Source organism: Macadamia integrifolia, chromosome 7, assembly GCF_013358625.1.
Source record: "Macadamia integrifolia cultivar HAES 741 chromosome 7, SCU_Mint_v3, whole genome shotgun sequence".
In the NCBI taxonomy this organism is placed as follows: Eukaryota; Viridiplantae; Streptophyta; class Magnoliopsida; order Proteales; family Proteaceae; genus Macadamia; species Macadamia integrifolia.
In genome coordinates this window covers 7,847,110-7,871,685 of record NC_056563.1, presented here as the reverse complement: position 1 = coordinate 7,871,685, position 24,576 = coordinate 7,847,110, and the positions used below count along the sequence as shown (strand labels likewise).

The following is a 24,576-nucleotide window of genomic DNA, read 5'->3' as shown; positions in this document are numbered from 1 at the left end:
CATATTCTTTTGAGAGCAGCAAGTAGCAACTAGGTTTTGTGGTTCTAAACCATAAAGGTCCTTTTTTTTTTTCAATTGCAACCTCTCCCCTTGTGCAATTTTATTTGTTTAGGAGTGATATCATGAAACATAAGGACAATTTGAGTGGGCCCTACCTAGTGATGCAGGAACATCTCAAGCTTTAAAGTTTATGAAGCCATCATTTGGGTATATCACCTAACTTGAGGTTAGAGGGTGGTCAAAACCTGTCCAACTGACATGATTTAGGCAACATTACCATAAAATCTTGCAAGTCAGTTGTTTTGAGAAGAATCTTATTTCGGAAATAAATCAGCAAGAAGTTCTAGCTTGCTTCCAATTTTCTTTACTCGAGGAGCGCTCTAATGGAGTTGTTAAATTTGCAATTGGAGTATGAATAGCAAGTATATGTCATGGTCACAAAATTAGCATCTGAAAACTTGGATTTTCAGTGAGTTAAGAGAGTCTTGAAAGTTTCTAGTTTTCACAGCATTGTAATCTATATAAAGGCGTGATCCCAGGTTCAATAACCTGGTTGGGGGTCACTATGGGTCCACCCAGATGACAAGCAACTTAATTAACGATGATAGTGGCGTCCGTAATTTATGGGGCAGTTCAGCACCTTATACGCAAGTAAATGAGTGAGGGGGTGGTGCCAACAGTAAATAAAACTTGGAAGTGAGAAGTTTTTCTAGCATTAAAAAGCCAGGGGGGATATTAATCATAAATAAAGTTCATGGTTTATGGCCTGTTGTGTAATATAACAGCATAAGGGATTTAGTTGCAAATAATGAGGAAAAAGGCTTCTTCTTCCTCATGACTTGACACTGGTTGCGATAGACCAGTAGTCGTAGGGATTGAGAAACCTTCCCCATCCCCAATTAACCTGAAACTTTGGGGTATGCTTCCCAACTCAAAAACAACAGGTGAAGAGAGAGTCTAAGGCCCGAAATCACAACTGACAGTAGGGTATCAACCGGCCTGGTGCAGGTTTGTTTTCTAGTGGGAGGGGGTTTTTGGATCTGAGCTTTGGGGGTTTGAATCACATATGAAAGGGTAATCTATGCCATGAATATCGAACCAAACTAACGCATGATGGAATGTCGGTGTTCAAATTTATTCAGTCCAACAAGGCAAAAATACCGCAGGTTTGTGGAAAATAAGGGAACAGTAACAAAAGAACCGGAAAAAAAAATTGCGAAGTCTTCTGAAAGATCAAACCTGGAAAATAGTATGAGGAGAATCGAGGGAGTAAGAAGGAAGATTATGCACCCACTCTCTGCTCCGAGCTACGGTAAGCCACTTCAACCAGATTTCAATTCATTCCAAATCAATGAACCTGTGATACAGCATGTATTTAAAGACTTGAAACAATCCTAATCGTTAACCCAAAACTAAAACAGAACTTGACTCTAACTTGGACTCGATCTAGTTGAGAAGAAGAGATTGAGAGAATGGATAATGGATTGGCTTGTCTAGAATGACAGAGAGCGTTTTTTATTTATAATGATGAAATCAGTTACAAATATGGTATATTAGGTAAAATTGAGTCAATGCTCTTATCCTAACATACAATGAACTTAGACTGTCCAGTCGTCTAGTCTATCCTTAACACTCCCACCTCAAGTTGGTGCATAGATATCTCTCATGCCTAGCTTGAATACAATAGGATAGAATGACTTAGAAGTCAATCCCTTAGTAAATACATTAGCTAGCTGGTTCTCTAAAGTGAAAAATGAATGTGAAATGAGCCTTGTTCAAGTTTCTTCTTAATAAAGTGTCTGTCAATCTCAATATGCTTGGTCTTGTCATGCTGAACTAGGTTATGCACTATGTTGATGGCTGCCTTGTTATCATAGTAGAGCCTTATAGGTTCTCTAGATGTTACTCCGAGATCTCCAAGTAAGACCTTAAGCCAAATAAGCTCACACACACCTTGAGCCATAAATCGATACTCTACTTCTGCATTGGATCTAGATACCACTGATTACTTTTCGCTTTGCGAAGTAACAAAATTTTCATAGAGAGAAGGTACAATATCCTGATGTAGATCACCAATCACCGATGAAACTAGCCTAGTCAGCATCAGTAAAGCATTCCAACTTCAGATTGCTGTTGTTGGAAGATAAAATTCCTGGTGCTGATTTCAAGTACCTCAATATCCGGTTTACAACTTCACGGTGATTAGTCTAGGGATCATGCAAGAACCAACTCACAACACCAACTGCATAAGCAATGTCTGGCCTGGTATGGGGGAGGTACATCAATTTTCCAACAAGTCGCTGATATCTCTCCTTGTCTACCGGTTCACCCCCTTTGCAACTAAGTTGATGATTAACCTCAATAGGAGACTTTGCAAGTTTATGGACTAGCATCCCTGTCTTATTGAGAAGATCTAGGGCATATTTTCTTTGGCAAATAAAGATCCCTATGTCTAAAGTGGCTTCTTTAATCCCTAGAAAGTGTCCTTGATCTCAAACTTTGTAGACAACTGGGTTTTCAACAAGGAGATATCGTCAACATAGACAATAAGAGCAGTAACTTTTCCACCCTTGTGTTTGACAAACATGGTATGATCAGCATGCCTCTGTTTGTACCCAAACTGTAGCATAGCCTTATGGAATCTGCCAAACCAAGTTCGTGGCGACTGCTTGACACCATAGAGGGACTACCGTAATCTACACATCTTGCCATCTGTAGATGATGATGCAAAGCTTGGGGGAATTCCATATACACTTCGTCGTCTAGGTCACTATTGAGGAATGCATTCTTCGCATCAAGTTTTTAGAGACTCCATCCAAGATTTGCAACACAAGATAACAATGCTCGAACGTAGTTCATTTTTGCAACAGAGGAAAACATGTTCTGATAGTCAATCTTATAGGTCTAGATGAAGCCCTTGGCAACCAATCTTGCTTTATATCTCTCAATTGACCCATCTACCTTATGCTTTATTGTGAACACTCATTTACAACCTACTAACATCTTTCCTTCAAGACAAGGAACAAGCTCCCAAGTTTCATTCTTTTTCAAGGCCTGCATTATTTCCACCATAGCATCTTTCCACCTAGGATTTGTTACAACTTCTTCCAGTCTTGTGGGATAGATACAGAGGATAAAGAAGAAACAAATGCACAATAAGGAGAAAATGATTCATGGGAGACAAAATAAAAAAAAGGATGTTGGGTGCATGTTCTTACTCCCTTTCTAATAGCAATAGGAGAATCATCAAATGAAGAAGGATTACCCAATGTCTGAGATAAAGGAGCTAGATCTGGGAGCATCGATTGAAATGTTGGATTTGAGATGAGCTTATCTTTCTGTTGTTAGGAAGTGAGCAAATCCCTTTTTACTGATGCTGGTGGAACCTCAGATTCTTCCCCTTTTCCAATGGTATGATTAGTGTCTGTCTTCCCTTGAAGCCAAACAATGCCAATAACCAAAGAAGGAAGCTTTTCCTCGATACTCTCCCCTTGAAAGAAGATTGGTAATAGGGACTCATTTTCATGAAATGTAACATCTATGGTGTCCAGTGAGCGACAAGAGAGAGAATGATAACATTTGTATCCCTTTTGAGAAGCGAAATACCCAAGGAAGATGCAACGAAGAGCCCTCGGATCTAATTTGGATTGAGAGGGAGAGGAAATATGAGCAATGCACACACAACCGAATACCCTAGGAGGAAGATGAGAAGCAAGAGAGGGATCGAGACGTAGACTAACCGATGTTTTAAAAAGTCCAAGATACTGGAAGGAACCCGGTTTATAAGGAAGGTAGTTGCAAGGATTGCATCACCCCAGTAGAATTTGGGAGCATGGGTGGTAAACATTAAGGAACACGTGACTTCAAAGAGATGTCAATTCTTCCTCCCTAGGATACAATTTCGTCCTAGGGTACAAACATAGGATGTTTGAGACAAAATATCATGTTCATCAAGGTACTAGAGGAATGGACCCTCTGTATATTTGGTCCCATTATCGCTCCTTAAAACCTGAACCTGCCATGGAACTAGGTTTTGATTATAGTATGAAAGGACTAGAAACAAGAAAAAGCCTCAGACTTAGACAGAGAAGATAAACAGCCAAGTCAAACAAGTACAATTATTAATAAATGTAATAAAGCATCTAAACCCACCCCCTAGCAATAGTTTTAGAAGGCCTCCATAAATCTGAATGAATAATAGAGAAAGGGGTAGTATTTTTATCATCACTGAAGACCTAGCGTGCTTAGCAAGTTAACAAATATTGTAGAGGCCAGGAAGGGCTTATTGATTGGTGGCAGGGGTTGTGATGGTAGGCAAAGGCAGCAGGGACCCTTATCCAAAGGCAATAGAGGCGTAGAAGCCCCTACGAGGGCAGAAGCCATAACAAGAGGGTAGAGAGCCTTAGTGAGGCTTTAAGGCGATCAGGCGGGAAGGCAAGGACTTTGTCAGGGCCTTGCGAAGCTTGGAGGAGATCAAGGAAGCAACAAGGCCCTGGTGGAGGGTAAGGCTAGGACATGATCAGGAAGAGGGAAGGGGGTCTCGATGAGGCCTGGCGTAGATCATAAGGAGGGCAGGGCCCCGGTGGGGCTAATTGGGGCTTGGCGGTGATTGACTCGAGGGCCTAGAACCCTGTCGGTGCACAGCACAAGGGCAGGAGCCCTTGCGGTGAAAGGCAAGGAGGGCGGGAGCTCTAGTTGCAGTGATTGATGAGGGTTTGGCGTCCAGCAGGATGATGTGAGGGCATGGGGGCATTGTGGATACCAGGTAAGTAGAGGTGCACGACTCAGGTGACCATGCTCAGTCTTGGGCAAATGCGTAGGGCTAACCTTTTTCCAGTGGTGGAAATTTTTTAAAAAATACCCAAAGTATTTGGCTCTGATACCCAGTTGAGAAGAAGAGATTGAGAATGGATTGGCTTGTCTTGAATGATGGAGGTCGTTCTTTATTTATAGAGATGATATCAATTACAAATATGGTATTTTAGGTAAGATTGGGTTGGTGCTCTTATCCTAACGTACAATGAACCTAGATAGTCTAGTCGTCTAGGCTATCCTTAGCAAATCTCCTACATGCTATTAATGAATCTAAAATGATAATGACAAATAAAAAACAAATTACGTATATCTCTAATTATCTCTATGCCTAACTGCATCACAACGGTACTGACCAATTGTAATCTACATAAAGGCAAGGGTACTGACCAAGCTTAGTATTTGAATGGAACTAAGTTCGGTTATCTAGTGTTATTTGCTTTCCGCATATCTTACCACTGTGGCTGCTAGTTGCTTCTTCTGTTTGCTGTCTATTGCTGCTGTCTCATCTTTTCTCTTTTCATTCTGCATCTTCTTCTTCTTGGAAGTTACTATTCACTGGTTCACATTCTTGTAACAGTGTCTTATTTCTTTTTTTCCCCCTATTCTCTTCTACTTCTACAGCCCTATCTCTCCTTTCCTTATTTGGGAGCTTTACAGCAGGCTCTTTTGGGTCTTTGGATTGCACCAGCATCACCTAACCACCATGTACAATGGCATGTTGGTTCTTATTTGTTGCAATTATGCATACATGGCTAAATGTCCTACGCTTATTCTATGTAACTGAGGGTTTATCCTTTAGCTCCATGTTTTCCGATATAGTATATCCTGTTGCTATAGTAAATTGGAGAAGCCTTCTTCTTTACATTTTGACTGACCCAGAGAATGGAATCAATCGCATGTAGTCACAATCACACATGGTCCATTTTTCATCAATACAAACATTCAACTACGGCCTACAGTTTTTGGAGTCCTCATTAGTCTACTTGATCATGTTAGTAGAATCTGTTTCAACCAGTAAAGGCCTTCTGTGGTGCTCCATAAGATCTTGTAGCCATCTAAATGATCCTTTGATTCTTTCTACCCCAGCCATGTCCTTGATGATTAGTTGACCAGATAAGCTTCATAGAGTTAGAATTGGGTGGTTGACGTGCAGATGAGCTCTCCTGGTATCTACTAAGATTTACTATTGGAACTTGTGTTGTTGTAGGAAGGACGTATGAGACTTTGTTAACGCAAAATGATCTAGACAGTTGCCAGCAGTCTATTAGAAGCTGTCTAGAGTCTCTCTGTAAAACTGTAGAATGTCCTTTAGGTAACTTATTGTGGAACTTGGGTTGTTGAATTAACATGTGGTTTCTTAATTATTTTAGCGTTACTGTTGCATGTTTTTGGATCTTCGGTTGCCATTTTTCTTTCTTACTTTCTTCTCCCCTTCATGTAATTTTTTAAATCTTATAGAAGTTTTAGCCATAGTTGTCAAGGCGGGTGTCGCATTGGGTTTTTCACCCCCTCAACTGCCTTGGGTCACCTAGCTGCCTCGACAACTCTGGTTTTTTTGCTGCTGTTTGATTGGCTAACCAAAGGAGAAATTATTTCGTCTGAACCTGATGAGAACGATGAGATATTTTCTGTGTTCTGCTGGCCTTATTCATGGCAGTCTTATCTTTGACTCTCACCACCATTCTTCAGTTGTACTGTAGCTAGAACTCAGAATTCTCAAATTCTTTAGTCATCTCTTAAAACATCATGCCTGGTGCTCAAGTTTCCTGATGCATCAGTTCAGTCTATTCGTCATAGTTAGTTTTTCAATTCAATTATTTAGATTCAGCAGATACTATTAAATAGTGAATAGTCTGGTGCTTTTTTATGCCACATTTAGAGTTTCCTATTTGCCTGGACCTTGATCATTTAAAGATTAACTGAAGAGTGAATATGAAGTTGAGCTCCATCATACCGACATTTGGGGAGTTCAAATTCTGGTTTGCTTTCTAACTGGAACCTTCCACAGCTGGATAAATTTGAAATTCGTCCACAAGATGTCTTACTGAATTACCTTGAATTTGTATCAAAACAAGGAGTAAGAACTGGATTTTCTTCCTTGAGATGTTACTTTAGTTCTTTTCCAAACCCCATATTAGAGATCTACTAAACAGTCTTCTTATTGGTCAAGGTGTCAGAAAATTCTGCTCACTTATTCATTCAAAGGCCGATAGCTTACATGAGAACATTCATTTTTGTAGGAGTCAAAAAGTGCACACTAAGTTCCTTAGTTTTTTTAATTGACTTCCTTATTAAAGAAAGAAAGGTTTTTGGCACCTCCAAACCTTTTTTTTTTGCTGGATTTGATTTTGTTTCAATTATTTTTCGTTTTTTGTTACTGGTAGGACACAAATTTTCACTTGAGAAAAATGGTGAAATATTAAAGTGCAGAAATATTATAGAAAAATAGAAATGCCAAAATGAGTTGGATATTATTAGTAAGTCCAATATGGTAAAAATACAAGTTTCACACTTAATCGGGATATATATATATGGAGAGAGAGAGAGAGAGAGAGAGAAGGTTTACAATCTTGCTCCTATATCCTCACCTAGATGCTATCATTTACTGGAGAAAACCATATGAAGGCTGGTCTATAGCATGGTTGTGGAGATTGATGAGGTTGACTCCTGGAATTGTGAACCATCATCGCTTAAGGGGAATCTGAAATATATCAAAATGGAGTTGAGCTGCAACATATAGTTCATTAAAACAGGGAGCAAGTGATGCAGATCGGTCAAGATAGGTAGGTTGATGGGACAATCTCCGAGATTCTGTTTCAAAGGTTGAGAAAGCCTAGTACTACTAAGCAGATCTGAACCCATGTTAATCAAATTTAATCCCAAACAACTTGAATTGTGGATTGCTTTTACATCATTCCCCCATGGTTAGAAAAGACTTATCCTTGAGTCTTATAATGAGGGATAATCTTCACCCCTCGATCATCTTCCACACTTGTCCACTTTGAGGTCAGGATGATCTTATGCTTCTCACAATTAAAATCAGCAGTGGTAGGCTATCTCAGTTCCACAAGAATAAATTCAATGTCTGCAATCTTTTTAGGAACAATGTCAAACCCAATGTCTTAAATTGGAATCATCTCTTGAATCTTGTTAATCTCGATCGGATTTAGCTCTAATACCGAACTGATGCAAATCGATCATGATAGACCCGCAGGTAATGGGACAAACTCCAACAATCTGAATTGTGAATTGCTTCTTGATCCACTAGTGTGCCACTTTCTGATAGAATCCCGACACCAAGGAATCAGTCTTCTTAAAATCCTTTTAAAATGAAGGGGAGTCAGTTTTTCTGTTCCAAATAAACAAATGATAGTGAGACCCTATGAATGGTAATAAGTCTTCCATTGTGCTGGCAGTGTCAGTGGGTATTCCTCGGATCAGGTTCCATGTCCTTCACTGTCACCACAATCTATAAGCCGAAGTTCCTACAGACCAACAGGTCCTGTCGATAAAAAGTATATTGACTTAACTGTAAGGTGTATTATACTCTCCAATAAGCAGACATGCTACATCATTGTTTTAAATTATCTATTTCCGGGAGAGGAATTCTGATTAATGAAGCATGAGCTTCCCCTTGAATTATTGCTCATCCTGTTTATTTCTGAATGATGTTTACATTTTTGAGGCATGAATTTCCACTTGTATATTATAGCATGTGTTTCCTATTTCTAAAAGAAATTTGTCTTCAAATCTGTATGTATGAACTTCCACTTGAATCATTGCTTAGGCTGTTGTTTCTTGTGTATCATCTCTAAGTTACGTCTCGTACCATCTCTAAGTTATGTTTCATTCTTTTCTTTCCTATAGTTTCATGAGGCCATTGCTCGAGAAGAGTCACAAGAATTCAAGGAAGGCATTATAATCCAAGAAGTTCGTCGGGGCTTTCTTATTGGCGGTAAACTTCTCAGAGCAGCCATAGTAAAAGTCTCTGCAGGCCCAGGTCGTAAGAAAACATCCACCACAGCAGAGAAGTCCACAGAGCAACCCACAGCAGCAGTTGATTAGTTGATTTTTTTATGCTCTTCTGGTAAATTTTGTAGATTTAAACTCTAATTTTGCAATTGTAATTTATTATATTTGGCCCTCAATTTAGATATTTTGAACATTTAAAATTTGGGAAAATTGTACCTGCATTGAGTCTTGGGGGCCCAAAAAGTTAGAACTTCAACCGTAAAAGGTTATCAAGCACATGTCAAAGTCTTGGAAACGTAGTTTGTCATTTGTGTCACTGTATATCTTTTAGCCAAGGAAACACGTAATCAGTGTTTGTGGTTATTCAGAGCCATACAAATACCTGAAAACATCCATTTCTCTCCCATATCCGTCCCACATCACCCTACCTTCCTGCTTAATACTCTTGGGCAAGATAAAATTTATCCAGTTCAAGAACTGATATCAATTCATGTGCACACGGGTCTAGTAGATAGTATTACATTTTGAGTGCAATATAGATCTTGAAATGAACCAACTTTAGGTGAATATTTTCTGCTATAAACTGAACATATGGAGATGATATTTCTTATACTGCCTACTGAAATTTCTGTATCCTCTCTGTGGTATATGCATTATCTGAACCTTTTGTTCCTCACTTCAGATAACATTTTTGCTGCTGCTACTGCTACTGCATGGACCGGAGTACCTCCTTTCTTGTAGACACATTGTGGATGAGGGTGTTGAATTGGTCACTTCATGTGGAGTTACTACTCGTATCTAGGAGGCATCACATTTTGCTTGCTCCACGAGCTCTTATCTTTACTGCTCAGGTTTTCAGTGTATCTGGTGGGAGGTAGATGCAAGTTCTGGGTTCTGCTTGGAGTAGGAGTAGGAGTAGGAATGAGGGAATCAGTGTCCTGAACCCCTCAACCAGCCCAGTTGTTTACTTGGCCTTGGCATTTTGAGTCCCATTCTTTTTTCTTTTCTTTTTTCAATTTATTGAGAAGCTTATTAACCAGGCAGAAATCTGCTTGGTTATTCTAAGGTCCTGAGCATACCTTAATGCACGACAATTCTGGTTAGGATTGGGCAAAAGAAAGCAGAACTGGAACTTGATCATTCATATTGATGCAAGAGATTCTTATGTTTAGGCCAGTCATTCAACTAGTACTGTGTAAACAGGAGGATAGATTGGATGAGATGCTATTAGTTAAATATTCAGATAAGAATATATAAACTAGTAGTGCAGCTTTAACTGGTTAGTTCTGGTCGAGGCCTGCGAAAGGCCAAAGAAGTGAGGCATTAGTCTTTTTTTTTTTTTTTGGGTGGTGGGGCTGAAAGCTTCTATAGAAGATAACTCTTTGTTCTTCACATTGCTTCTAGCATGAATTGGTGTGTTTTTCTATTCTAAAGGGACTATAACTAAATAGAAATAAATGGGACAATGGGGGAAAGCAAGAATAAGCAGACTTGAGGCACAGAATTGGTTTGATTTGAATAAATCTAACGAGGTTTAAGTTTAATGTGGACAGTTTCTATATCAGAAATGAATGCCAAGTTTTTGCTCTCATCTGCATTGCTTGGATGATTCCTTGATTGACTCCCCTGGCCTCGGCTTGCATTCCCTGCATGTCAGTGTTTCATAAAAGCTGAAGTAATATGTACCATTAAAAACAATGTTTGATGCCCAACAGGTTTCTAAAATCAGATGAGGTGGAGGAAGGAAGAGATTGGGTGGGTTCTACTCTATAAATTAACTTGAAGAGACAAAGCATCAAAAGTGATTGCTGAGTAATTAAATTGAAATCAACTTTCAGTTAAAATGATTGTGGACAATTTGACAGTTGCTATTCAATTTCAATTAAAAAAGGCATCATGATTACTAAATTAAGGCCCAACATTAAAATATTAAAGCTAAGAACAAGACCATCTCTTTGCTAAATCAGCCCTTTGGTTGAAAAAAAATATATATTTTTTGATCAATTTATTTATAACTTTTATGATGCAAAAGTAATGAATGATGGAGTACCATCCATGGAGTGCAAGTAGGTTAGTTAATTATTATGAAATTTATTAAATGGTTTCTTCTTATAGTTTAGGATGTTATGATGAAGCAAAGACTTAATGTATGGCTTTTATTTTTTAGTCTGGTTGTTGTAGTATGATTCTCTTCTCTGATAAAAGTTGGATAATACGGCTTTCAATGCATACCAAATTGATGATTGATAGTAATGCCCATCCCTTTTCTCCAACATCTATCTTCCCCCCATCCCTCTCTCAACGTCTCTTCTCTTTTTTCCCAATATTGTCTAACGTCTCTCTCCTCAGTACCCCACCTCAATATCTCTATCCATTATCCTTTAATATATAAATATATATATATATATATATATATATATAGGGAGAGGGATAGGTATGCTAGCGGGTTACCTTGGAATCTTATGTGCCAGCATGATTTTAACCGTAAGATTTGATAATCTTAAATAAAACCGTTAGATCGAGAAAAGAGTTCCAAACTTTCGATCCACCGCTGCTACACGTTTTTTCTCTCCCCTTTTTCTATCTCCGTTCTCCTCTGCAACTGTTCTACGATGGGGGAAAAAAAAATCTCAAGCTGCTTGATCTTTATCCTGATTACCCATGGCAGCCTGGAAACCGTTGCTTCTCTTCCCCACCCTGTCTCCCTCTCCTTGCCCTCTACTAGATCTCCCTCCATCGTTCTAAAACTTTCCGCTGAGGATTACTTCGCACCCTCACCCTGCTTGCCATCTCACCTCCTCTGTTTTCTATTTTTCCTGCAACCACACCCTCACCACGCAGGTGTCCGAAATCCAACTACAAATTGAAGAAACAGTGAGGTATATGGATATCAAAAGATTACATTTATTAATCCCACGGGCCATAACTACATGCAACTCCATTATTCTTCACTTTCTAATCTGATCTGTCTCTCTCTCCCTCTTTATATTTGTAAGGAAGAAAGAAAATGAGATGCAATATAGAACAAACACTATTGGAATTTAACAAAGAAAGAAACTGGGGCAGATCTGGACTATCGTTTTAAATAAAAATGCTATTCATGGCCTGGTAGTGTCTGGAGAGACAGAAGCATCTTCTTGGGAGAGAGAGAAAGAAAAAGAAAGAGGAAGCGGGGGATCAACAATGGAGTCGCTGAAACTCGGTGAATGCCATAGTTGGCGATTTCACTTCCAAATTTTCTCACTAGCGCAGATCCGGCCTGGATCCTGAGGACCCTTTTCACATTGATTTATTTAAAACCAAATGCTTAAACCAGGGTAACCACTTGTTTCTCTCTCTGTTCTTTTGCTTTCTCTTCCATTTCGCTATGTGCCTGCAACTGAGGATGAAGAATGATATATTTGTGTAGAATTCTTCACTAATTTGTATGGAATAATTTTTTTCCCTCTTTATATTTTTGAGGAAGATAGAAAATGAGATGCAATATGGAATAAACGCCATTGAAATTTAATAGAGCAAAAAAACTGAGGCAGATTCAAGCTATCGTTTTAAATAAAAATGCTATTCATGGCCTGGTAGTGTCCTTTGGAGAGAGAGAGAGAGAGAAGCATCTTTCTTGGGGGAGAGAGAGACAGAAAGAGGAAGCGGGGATCAAAAAATTTCTAGAATGGAAGGCAGAATGGGAGACAGAGGGGTTGAAATCGTCTGCAATTCCCATCTGGTATAATTCCGTGAAATATCATCTTCAAGGGGTGACACATGTATTGATACCAATACAATGGTCCAGATCTGGTACAACTAATAAAACCTTAAATTAGTGAAGACTGAAGAGTCATTTAAATCAAATCTGGACCATTGCATTGGTATCAATACACGTGTCACCCCTGAAGATGGTATTTCATGGAATTGTACCAGATTCGAATTGTAGACGATTTTTTTCCGAGACGAAGAGGAAGGAGGAGGAGGAGGAAGAGGATCGGCTGGAGCGGCGGTATTTGGGCAAATCATGTAAGACAATAGTTACAAAAGGTTGAGATTTTTTATGTTGCATCTAATGGCCAATAGATGCTAGCATGCCATATTTCTAGTTAATGTGCTAGCATACCTAGCCTTTTCCCATATATATATATATATATATATATACACACACATGTACCTAGGTTTAAAAGGAATTAATGAGTCTTTTTCAGGGAAGAAAACGCTATCTAATCATGTGGCCCTGCACCAGTGTGGGACCCGATAAAATAGCACACTGGCGGATCAATTAGGAGTATGGAATCAAGTATCGGTATTGGATCGGCAGGATTGGATTGGTATCGGCTGCTATCGATCCTGATACCTGACCAATCCTGAGATGGATATTGGTATCGTCCTTGGTATCGGATACCGATCCAGCCGATCCGATACTTCCAATCTAATTTCTGTGTTTTTCTTAAGTACAATCAGTCGAGTAGAGAGTAGAGAGTAGAGAGTAACTACTCAGGAACAAACAGCAGGGGCGGCGTTGCTTTCCTTTTCCCCATTTTGGTCGTAGGTGAGATTACCATTACCATTATCGTCGGAGTCGGAGGAGTTACAGGGAAGATGATCGAAGAAGGTGTTAAGGTACCAGGAGCACTTTTCATTCCGATCCCCCTTGTTGGCTTTGGCGAGGTCGAAATCTCTGGAGGTGGATGTAGCATCGCCGGAGGCTAACCCGTTCTCGATTGTGGCTGGAGAAACGGAAGACACGTTACGCTGTAACTCCCCTTACCTAAAGGGTTTTCTGGGGTAGAAGGAAAGAACCCGATCTTCTTGTAGTAATTGAGGTGGTCGATTCATTTATCGCCTATCACTTGTTATCTGATTTGGGTATAAAGCAGTACACAGCAGGACTAGGTGATAGAGATGGTGTAATAGTAAAGAAATATATAGTGATCTACGTCTTCCAATGTTGAGATTTTATGGTTTTTTCTTTTTTCTTGCTAATGATGGGTATCTAAGCTTTCGGCCTGACTATCTCGTTAGTCTATATTAACTCTACAACTGCAAGGACCGAGTCATACCGAGGTTCAATGATAACCATTTAACTTTCACCGAAAACAGTGAAGAACAATAAACACCCCTAAGTGTTGAGATCTTATATAAATGAATATATTTTTTGTGATTACTAACTTGTGTTTAATGTTGAAAAAGTATTGAGTTTTGAACGCTTCAATTAATACTATCTCAAGCATCAAGTACGTTGTATGGAAAATTAATCCAATCAAGAGGATGGAATCAATGAGTAAGGACCTCAACGGAGGATCCAAAACAAGTGGTGAAGTTGGGAAGCCAAGTTGGAAGATTAAAGCTTCACTTCAATAAGGCCAAAATCATGCGGGGATGAAGAGTTGCAAGTTGAAAATCGTGTTTTAAGGAACCCTAATAGAGCGGAGAGTTATTTTGTTGCATTGGGTTCTATTTGTAGACCCTAAGGCAAAAGGGTAGTTTGGGAGTGAAGAAGATTAAGGATATGAATGTGACATAAATACCGAAGCAAATATGGAGGATGGCCTCCTAGAAGGAGTCCTTATGGGTGAAGTGGGTGAATCATAGATACTTGAAAAGAGATTCCATTTGGATAGTGAAGCTCACCCAAGACTGATCTTTGGTATGAGCAAGGAAGATCCTTATATACCTTGATCGTGCAAAACTATTTATTCATCATATCACTAGTAATGGCCTTGCCATTAGACTTTGGTTGGATCCTTGGCACCCAGACGAGGTTTTGATGCTTACCTATGGAGACCATATTCATTATGACGATGGGTCAAACAAGTTTGTACTGGTATACTCCATTTTTAGGAATGTTACTGGGAAGCTTGCCCCTACTTCTTCAATGGACCTCATTAGGGTTTGGGACCAGTTGAGCAAGATTGGTACACTGAGGAAGACAGCTCCAGATTCCATTATCTAGTAGGACAACTCTAATGATCTCTTTTCCTCTAAATTGGCCTGAGAGATTCTAAGAAGCCTTCACCTTTAGCTGCCTTGCACCACTTGTGTATGGTTTCATTATTGTATTCCTCATCCCACTACTTGGTTTCTTGTGTTTTGTTGTGGGATTGTCCTTAGGATTGTCTTGTAAGGGTCTCCTTTTCTCTCCAGCAGTTGTTGAGGTTGTCTTGGCTTCAAGAGTTGCCTCCTTTAAGATTGTACATTGTTTTTCTTTTTCTTTGTAATATTTTATAGGGAGAGGAATAGGTATGTCGTCGATATCAAGTGTGCTAGCGGATAGCACCAATAGGTTCACATGATGGAGTATCATTCAGGAAGGATATGAGGGTCATTTCAGAAAAAGAAAAGAGAGAGATAGATACAATGAGTGCTAGCATACTTGATATCGGCAGCGTACCCAATCTTTTCCCTATTTTATATTACCTAATCGAGAAAAAAAAAAAAAAAAAAAAAAAAAAACTCTCCCCATGATTAATTGATAACGGAGACACTTATTAATATGATTGGTACATGTAAGATCACATGTGACCATTACAAGACTAAAAGGACTATAAAAACTGAAATGAATAAAGAGAAAAGTCTGGGCATGCTAGCGTTGTGGCCAGCCTTGTGCCTGTCTCTCTCCTCTCGCCTCTCCCCTTGGCAAGTCCCCCCTGTCCCTCCTAACCCAACCATGCCCCCCTCCCTCACCCACTGGTTTAGCCATTAGCTCCAAAGAAAGCTGGCGTGCAGCTTTCCAACATCCTCCCATAAATAAACAAAGAAATATTGTATACAAATAGAGGAGGGAAAAAAAAATGATCTTGGGGAGCAATCTTTTTTTAAAAGATCATAGAGAAAAATATGCCCAAACTAAAGAAATAATAATAAAAAAAAAAAATGTAATAGTAAAAAAGGATTTTATTTTTTTCCCCAAAAAAAAAAAAAAAAAATTTATTCTTAACCAACTTTTTATATTATGTTACATTTTACCATTCTTTTGGCATTTGATGCATTGTGAATTGACAGAACACAGCCATTGAACCTAATACAATTTCTCATTTTGTTTTCTAGGTTCAGCTAATACTACTTACCATGTCAAATATCATGTAATAGTAAAGAAATATATAGTCTTTTTTTATAAGAAGAAATATATAGTCTTAGAGACAGTACTGTTATTGGAAGACCTAGCTCTCTTATTTTCATCATACCATCTTTTCCTTCCTTCACCACTAAACCTGAATTTTCCCTAGCATATTCTTGAATAAATGGTCAACCCCCTTTCGCCACCATATTGTTCTGGTTGGTCTTGAGTGCTCTACTATACTCATGGACCCCCTTCTGGCCTTGTTGAAGCAGTATGTTGAAGTAGGGTTACAGATCTCTAGACAAGGCCTTGAACTTGTACATTTGTTCCATAATCTATTACCATCATCATCTCCAAACTTTATTGAAATAAACACTTCTGCATGCCAAAAGAAAAACATATGAAAATAATAGAATGAATTAATCACTTCTCGTAAATTTTATTATCATACTAATCCACTATTCGCAAGAAGCATGTGAAAGATTTGCACAATGTCAGCCTAAAAATAAAATTACACATCCTGTCACATATTATTGTTCGTGTGAAGAGTTGAAATATCATTAATGCTTCCACCCCTATAGTTAGGCTTGAAAGGGGTTCTCTCATTCGCCCAAAATTGCACTCGGGCATTGGAAAGAACCCTCTCCCTAATTTTTATTTCTCAGACAATCTTGTTATAGTCAACATGGATAGATAAAAGGTATTGGTTGAAACTAAAGCTGATGTAAAGTGGTATGCGAAATTTAATATCATAGTTTTGACAAATAATGAAAAATTGTACACTTCAAACCAAACACCCTTTTGAAACTTCAAAAGAAAATTACCTTCATTACCGGAGAAGGCATTTCTCCGGGCGTCATCGGAGCTTTTTGTCATCAGATTGAGATGGTTTTGGGGGAAGGAACCAAAGGCAAAAGCTTTGGGAAGACCTTCATGAGCTTCATGAATACTCTTTATTAGGTTACGATGTGCTTGCTCTGATGCCAGGATAAGAAGCTTTTCATTTACACAAAGTGCACATACCCCTACAATCACCTCTGTTGGATGGGAAGGACAGTACTGTGTGATTGCCTCTTTGCGTGTACCCATGCTTGTTTGAGCTAAGAGAAAAAAAAGTTGGGGAGAGCAAGATTGAAAAGGAAAAGAGAAGGAATTAGTGAAAAGAAGAAAAGAGGAATAGAGTTAAGGCAACACAGGATTTACAAGTAGCTAGGACTTTATATAAGCTTTATCCTTTACTATGTAAGAGCATGCCATGCATGCATAACACCATTAATTCACATTCATATGCCCCAGCAGCATGGTCAATCTTCAAAGTTAACTAATAATTTGCTGCCAACTTGCAGTGCTGAATTTAATGAAAAAGAAAATGATCAATCGTATCAGTAGCAACTAGCTAGGGAAAAAAATATATATATCTCTGTTTTTTTGGTCCTAGCTCTTAGGCCTCTTTTATTGGCTTACACCCCACCCCTATCAACCAACCCACACTTCACGCTACCTTTTATTTTTTTTTTCTAGGTAGATTTACATGTGTCCGGATCCCCTCCTAGACTATGATCTTCTGCAATAATCTCACACCATCCATTGGGTGTGGGTCTTCACACCCAGAGGTGGCCCTTGCACCTCTTGGATGAGATTTTGTAGGAGTTCATGGTTCAAGAGAGGATTTGACCTCAATTTACACTATCCTACTCACGATGATAAAAGAAAGGAGAAAAAAATCCTTACCTTGTCGTACGCTCCTATGCCCCAACAACACTGGGAGTGACAAAAAGATCACTCTACCCCTCGTTGGATTGCCATGCTCATCTCTTGGATAAAAAAAAAAAAAAGATAAATCTGTCTAATCCCAAACGATCCTATGCCAATCAGATGAGATCGATCACAAGTTTTAAAACTTTGATTACCAACCTTGAAAGAATTTGGGTTTTTAATAATATTTTTTTGGATAAATAATTTTGGCTTTTAATAAAAAAAAAAAAATTTTTTTGGGTAGAATTGTGCTTTTAACATTAATTTGATGTTAAGTTGTAATGGTTGATTTAACCCATCACCCATCTACTATTGATGATCTGTACTTCCTCCATGGTACATGGATTTATGGTAAGGTTGGGTTGGCTCATTGGCAAAATAAATTGAATTTTACAGAGAAATTATGTAAAATTTCCTGACCACACTTCTAAGATAATGAAGTTAACCAAACAGTTGGGCTCATTGATTCTATATAAACCATTAACTACATCAGGCAACTAATACAACGGTTGAAAGTATTAATATAAAGGCCTGCAATTTAATGAGCTTGTCCTCATATCAACCATAGAAATGTTATTAGGGTTCCACCTCTCTTTAATGTTCCTAGTTACTGATTTTTTGTAAAATGAATTAATTTCTTCAACCAGTAACCAGAAAAAAAATAATAAGAAAATATTGGTTTGGCATCTATATAGACATAGATAACGTAATGATTCGGTTGCGCAAGAACGATATCACTTGCTAATCCGATTGCAGATTATCTAGCAAATTCGACAGCACAAGAATTTCAGAAAATATGATTGATCTTCCCAGGCATATCAAGGAAGAGTTGGCTATAGATGCAAATTTGCAGCCTAGATTTAGATTTTTCTAGTTGACAATTGAGAGTCTGCTGATGGTAATGCCGAAAGTAGGCTCCCTCTTTCTGTCGAGTGTTTTTTCTAGCTATGTTTCTCTTTGCCATTTTTATGTATAGTTTCATTTCTTCCTTAAGACAAATCTGATTGTTTAGCAAAAAAAAAAGAAAGATTAATCACTTATTACAGGAAAAATTTTTGCCACTTTCCAAGCTCATAGCCAAAGAAATGAAATATTTCACTTATTTGAATTCACAAATATCCTCCTAGGTTTTGGTAAATTTCAAAATACCCCATGTGATTAGGGAACAAGGACCCACACAACTATATATGTTTTCACTTCCATCCGTCATTCTCACTTGCGCGAATTAATAATTGGTGAAATTTGGGGTAAGTCATGCTATACAATGGTTTTAAAGTTTTAGTTTTACTTTATGATGCATGGATATTTAAATTAATAAATAAATAAATAATGGGTAAGAAAATTGAGAAAATACTTTGATCAAAAGAGAATATATAACCAGAATTTTGTAGATGGTTTCTTGAATTTTGCCTTCATCTCTTCTCAAGCAATCTCTGATAAATTCTTCATGGCTGACGAAATTCTTCATAAAATGAGCTCTTGTAAAGGTAAAATGAGGTTCATGGCCATTAAACTTGCTCTTTGTAAGGCCTATGATATGGTTGAGTGAGTTTTCCTCAAGTCATTCCTTAAAATTGGGTTTATGGATGAATGAGCCAATTGGATCATTGAATGCCTCACAACTCTGTCCTATCATATTCGGGTCAATGGGGATGCTGTAGGCAAAGTTTGCTCCTAGTTAGGTCTCCAACAAGGGTGCCTGCTCAGCCCTTATCTTTTCATCCTTTGTCAGGAAGCCCGGCCCTAACTTCATTTTGTTAGTAGTAAAAATAATAACAACATCGAGGAAATTAAAAAAACTCGGTCTGGCCCTCGTTTGTCACATTTGGATTTTGCATATGATTGCTTGTTGTTTGCTAAACCTAGCATAATTGAGACTGAAACCTTATTTTCCCTTTTGATTGACTATTTTCTTGTGTCACGATAGATTGTAGATAATAAACACCACTATAGGAATAGAGCAAAGACTTAACTTATTATAAGAAATTCTGAAATCAATGTCAAACCTAGGAGAATCGGTCTTTGGATCATGATCATAAACATCAATGGTAGAAGCAAACAAGACTTAGACATGCCAATAGGTTACTCTTTTTTAAATTATATTTGCCTTCTATAGGAGCAAACCGAGTTTACTTGCAAATTAATCTCCAAAAATACGACCAGCCTTTACAAGCCCACCCAAGAGTCATTGCACTTGACTTGAGCCACATTGGTAGGCAAGGTAGTGCTCACACTCAATCAAAACTCATAAATAAACATTACGTCAATTTTCTATTTGAAAAAACCAAGGGAACTTTCAAATAATTTGGATTAAAAAAGGCTACATATGACTTGAGATAAAAAGGCAAAAACTCGCTTAACACATGAAGGACCACTCCTATATGGTTCTATCTCCTGAAGACAATCTTCCAAAAAAGCCTAAGAAATCGCACTTTTTGAAACACAAGATTGGAAAAGAAAACCAACAATTTTGAATTTCGGTTATAAACATTAAAACCACAATCCCCCCCACAAGTTAAAGAATTTAGTATTGAACAATTTGGAACATTTAGAACACGTCGTTTCTTGAACCTTTCCTTATCATTATAGCCAATTAACATGTCAATCATATCCTATAGTTCGACCTTATGTTATCTCATTCATATAAATGGACATTACTCTTTTCAAAGGATCAGCCTTATCCCATCTTAGGCTAATGATTGTTTAGAGAATTTTGCCTTCAAAATATAATAAGAAACGACCAACTTCTTACAATCACTTAGGTCAACTCACAGTGTGCATCATAAAAACACACTCCCACAGTTGTAAGATATAATTGATTGAAAGCCACATACTCATCCTTTTGTCATTGCGATGAGTGTATTGCGATGAGTATTATTTTCCCATTTAACCAGAATGAACCCATACTATAATAGTACTAGTAAGTCATCCCGTAACTTCGTTTTTTTTTTTTCCTGTTGATCTTAAGCTTTCCTAAGATCAAACAGATAACTAACCTAATAATCACTTTTGAGCCATCATAAAAACATGAAAATTTAAACCAGAAAAATCATGAATATAATACAATTAATTAAAACTCGTACATTTCTGGATTAGTTAGTCAGCAATTGGCGTTTAGAATATGTCATGATATAATTTTTCGGTGAGGAAAAACCTTCATTCAATAAGAAAATGGAAAGCTGGAAGATAGGCAGACAAATATCTACAAGTCAACTTAATTTAAATCAAGATTCTGCACACGCAAAGAGTAGAAATAGACAACAAATCTATATACAAGAACCATCTCCTTCTAAGGCCTCAAGTTCTCTCTTTTCCTGAGCCATCTTCAGAATGATCCAACAACAGTCCATGATCACCTTTGAATTTGTGGAACAAGATCAAGAGCTCCTTGCCAGTACTCAAAACATACACAAAATCTGAAGAAATCCCTTTCTCCTCAGGCCTCAGCCTTTTTTCTGCAATAGACATCAACCATTTAAAATTCAAAATCCACTGCCATTTTTTATGGAAAAAGAACATAAAAGAGGAGATAAGAGAAGATAAAGAGTTTGGGGGGGGGGGGGAATCAGTATGAAATTAGAACAAATGAAGGTTTGCGTCCTCATATACTTCTGTGTTGTCTTGGTGGGTGTGAATGGTCATTTGAATGGTGGATAGTTGAGTTTCCCCTATATTCCCCTTTCTTCCTGTCAACTTGTGAGAGTGAAAGAGTATGCCAGATTAATACAGGAAGATGGTATGGGTCTTATTGTCTGCATATTTGCTTGTGTATTGCAAAATGAGGATTCTTTAGTTCGGCCTAGTGAAAAGAAATAGTAGGATTCATAAAGAATGCCTGCATGCTTACATGTGTCTTGAGAAATGAGGAATCACTAGTTCTGAATGGCAAAGTATTGGATTGGTAAAGAACATCTGCATGTGCCTTTGAATATGAGCATGTTCAGTTCTGCCTAGTGCAACAAAATAATAGGATTGGCATACAAAGAGAAGCACTAGGGATTGATTGTATTGGCATCCTCGTGCACTTCACTGCCACAAATTCTTACCAGAATTCACCTGTGTTTTTACTTGATGAATCATAAAGCCTAGAAAATAAGGGGGGGAAATAAAAGTTTAATGAGACTGCTCCTACAACTTACCCATAAAGATAAATACTAAGTGATAGCCAAGAAGTTCTGCTCCACCATGGACACTGACTAGAGAGTATGGATATTGGATGAAGCTACAATCCTCAAGAAGAATTGTTTGTTATACTACTTCTGGTTCGATCCAAATCATTTCCTTTATAATCGACAAAACATTTTTACATTTTCAGTTACAATTGAGTTGCATCAAGGATCAGCTTTACACCTCTATCTGTTTGCGCTAATCATGGATGAAATAACTAGAGACATTCAAGATGAGATTCTTTGGTGTATGGTTTTTGTTGGTGATATTGTTTTGGTAGATGAGAAAAAGCAAGGATTAACGCCAAGTTGGAATTACGGAGATCAATCTTGGAATGAAAGGTTTTACGATAAATAGAACGAAGATAAAGTATATGTATACGCTCTATAACTTCAGTTACACGAGGACTGATAAAAATTGATGAGAGGGAGGTTTCGCAAAATAGTTATTTTAAATATCTAGGTTCAATCATAAATAAAGAAGATGATGTTTCACAAAGAATTAAAACATGATGAAGAGGAGAGGTGCGTCCGGAGTGTTGTGTGATCGACGTTTTCCTTTAAAACTTAAAATAATAATAATAATAATAATAATAATAATAATAATAATAATAATAAATATATATATAAAAAAAATTATAGGTCAATCATACGACCGGCTATGATGTATGTTGCAGAATATTGGACAATTAAGAAGCATTATGTAGATAAACTCAGTGTAGCAGAAATGAGGATGTTGATTTCTATTGAGATGGATGAGTGGTAAAACGAGGAATGATAAAAGTACTGAACGACCATATTGGAGCGGATTTAGAAGTAGCTCCAATACATGATAAGCTACAAGAAAGTCATTTAAGGTGGCATGGCCATGTTCAACAGAGGCCTTTGCATGCTCCAATATAGAGGAGTGATCTGATTTATATTAAAGGAACTCAAAGAGCTAGGGGCAAACCTAAAATGACCTTAGAAGAAGTGGTGAGGAAAGACATACAAAGCTTAGGCCTTGTATCAAGTATAACGTCAAATAGAGCTGATTGGAGGGAAATGATCCATGAAGCAACCCCATTTAGTTGGCATAAGGCTGGGTTGTTGTTGTTGTTGTTGGGATGTGCTACTCTTTAACTTGGTGACCCAAACATGGAAAGTGCAGGAGGGTCAACTCAAACGCTCCAATAACCAATAACAGTCAACTTATTAAATAAAGAGAAAACAAGAAAATGGAAAAGGAAGAAGGTTTTAAAATTCAACTGATACATCATCATACATGGATTTCAAATCATATCATACTCATCTATTTTTCATATTTCTGACGCATCAACATGACATGTTGTAGACTGTAGCCGCCCAAAGGGGGGTTCAAATTTGGCATAAAGAGTATTACAAGTGCCACCTCAAATTGCTTCACAACCAATAACAAATCAAATATTGGAGAGCCCAAATTATTAACAACGAAATAGATCAATGAAACCATGTCACGTCTTCTACACATAAGTCCCCTCTACCTCCCACGAATGCATTTTATTATGGCCCCCACCCCTTCTTTTTAATGATAACTCTCCCTAATTTCACATTTTTTACTATGATGTCATTCCTACACAACCTCCCTGCCCCGTCACATGTACTTCCAAACTCTAATAAGGTATCATGTAATCCTAAAGAGTGTCAAGTCTTCAAAGCTTCTTTTCTGCTTTTTGCTTTTCTTTTATTTCAAGAGCTAATTTGCAAACCAATACCTTCTTAACATCTCAATGTGAGAAGTTGCACGCACGGTACACACACACACACACACACACACACTCTCTCTCTCAAAAACTTATTGGTATTTGCTTATCAGGAGAAAAGATAATGATAAGATGGTAGTTTCTTTCACAAGGCAATGAAACATCTATAAGGAACTAGTTTCTCTCAACCTTTTTCTTCCTGCAGCCTGTGAGGAAAAACCAAATGCGGCCTAAAGGAAAACCACTTTCTAGAATGAAAACTCTAACCCCAAGTTGGCATATAAATGTAGCACTTTATCTTTTGAGAAGGTCAACCGAACTTTCATGTTTCTGACCATATATTAGGTCTTCTTTATACCACCTAAAATATCTACCACAACGTCATGTGCTTTCCTTTTTCTCTTTTTCCCCCTTCTTCTAGTTACAAGTTTCTCACCTCATATGAGACGTATATGCATTAACACCCATATAATGAAATCAATGAATCAAACACTAATAACTAGGACCTTGAAAATGAAAAGATTTTGTAGGAAGGGAGTTTTGCAGTTAGAAATGTCAAGATACTCAAAAGATCCAAAATTAAACGAATCAAGCAATAGATTCACTACTCAAATAAGTTACATGGTTAATTCCACAGTCATAATTTTAAGGGTGAGGGCGCCAGCTTCCCCCTAAGAAATAGTTTGGTTTTATATGATGTGTGGTGGGGTTTAAACTTAAAAAACGAGAAAAGAAATAAATCCTAACAGAAAACAAAAGGAGAGTCATATTGTTCTAATTAATCAAAAAAAAGGGGAGAGGAGGCAGAAACTCAAGTATTTCAAGGTAAAAGGGCAATTAAATTAGTATCAATAAGACATTAAGACTCCCAGATTTGTCGTACTTAAAAAGTTAAAAGAAAAAAAAAAAATCTGAAATGACTTTGATTTCATTTCCTAGGCATTGATTAAAGCCTAAAATAACTACAAAGGTGATTTATGTTCAGCATCTTGGTATGATGAGGCTGAGGTTGCAATTTGATGACAAATATTTGCAGTCAACAATCTAACTTTCATCCATCCCTCGATCCTACCTTGCTCTTTCATCCTTTTTACTCCCTTCC

At 37.8% G+C, this 24,576-nt stretch overlaps 3 protein-coding genes across 3 annotated transcripts in view; 1 reads left to right on the top strand and 2 right to left on the bottom strand.

Annotated features, from left to right (window-relative positions):
- LOC122083632 (protein GrpE) overlaps positions 1–10,045 on the top strand; it is a gene marked incomplete in the record, with an annotated part of 12,039 nt that extends 1,994 nt beyond the window's left edge. Inside the window, 2 exon segments of the mRNA XM_042651501.1 lie at positions 8,683–8,902; positions 9,470–10,045. Of these exon segments, the coding sequence (XP_042507435.1) occupies positions 8,683–8,880 (198 nt within the window).
- Positions 10,046–15,701: 5,656 nt separating this feature from the next.
- LOC122085158 lies at positions 15,702–17,035 on the bottom strand. Its single transcript, XM_042653615.1, has 2 exons — positions 16,657–17,035; positions 15,702–16,210 (listed from the first exon to the last, which is right to left on the bottom strand). The coding sequence occupies exons 1-2, from the start codon at positions 16,919–16,921 to the stop codon at positions 15,978–15,980; spliced, it is 498 nt and encodes a 165-aa protein (XP_042509549.1). The 5' UTR covers positions 16,922–17,035; the 3' UTR covers positions 15,702–15,977.
- Positions 17,036–20,694: 3,659 nt separating this feature from the next.
- The window catches only part of LOC122083616, a 6,702-nt gene continuing 2,820 nt past the window's right edge, over positions 20,695–24,576 (bottom strand). The window contains exon 3 of the mRNA XM_042651484.1: positions 20,695–21,042. Within this exon, the coding sequence (XP_042507418.1) occupies position 21,042 (1 nt within the window). The 3' untranslated portion in view covers positions 20,695–21,041. The remainder of the gene's footprint in view (positions 21,043–24,576) is intronic.

Bases quoted from the DNA above. Each gene is read 5' to 3' on its own strand.
- LOC122085158 (XM_042653615.1), bottom strand. From the start codon at position 16,921: ATGGGTACACGCAAAGAGGCAATCACACAGTACTGTCCTTCCCATCCA. The intron at 16,211-16,656 runs GTAATTTTCTTT...TTTGGCATGCAG, and splicing joins TGCCTTCTCCGGTAATGAAG to AAGTGTTTATTTCAATAAAG.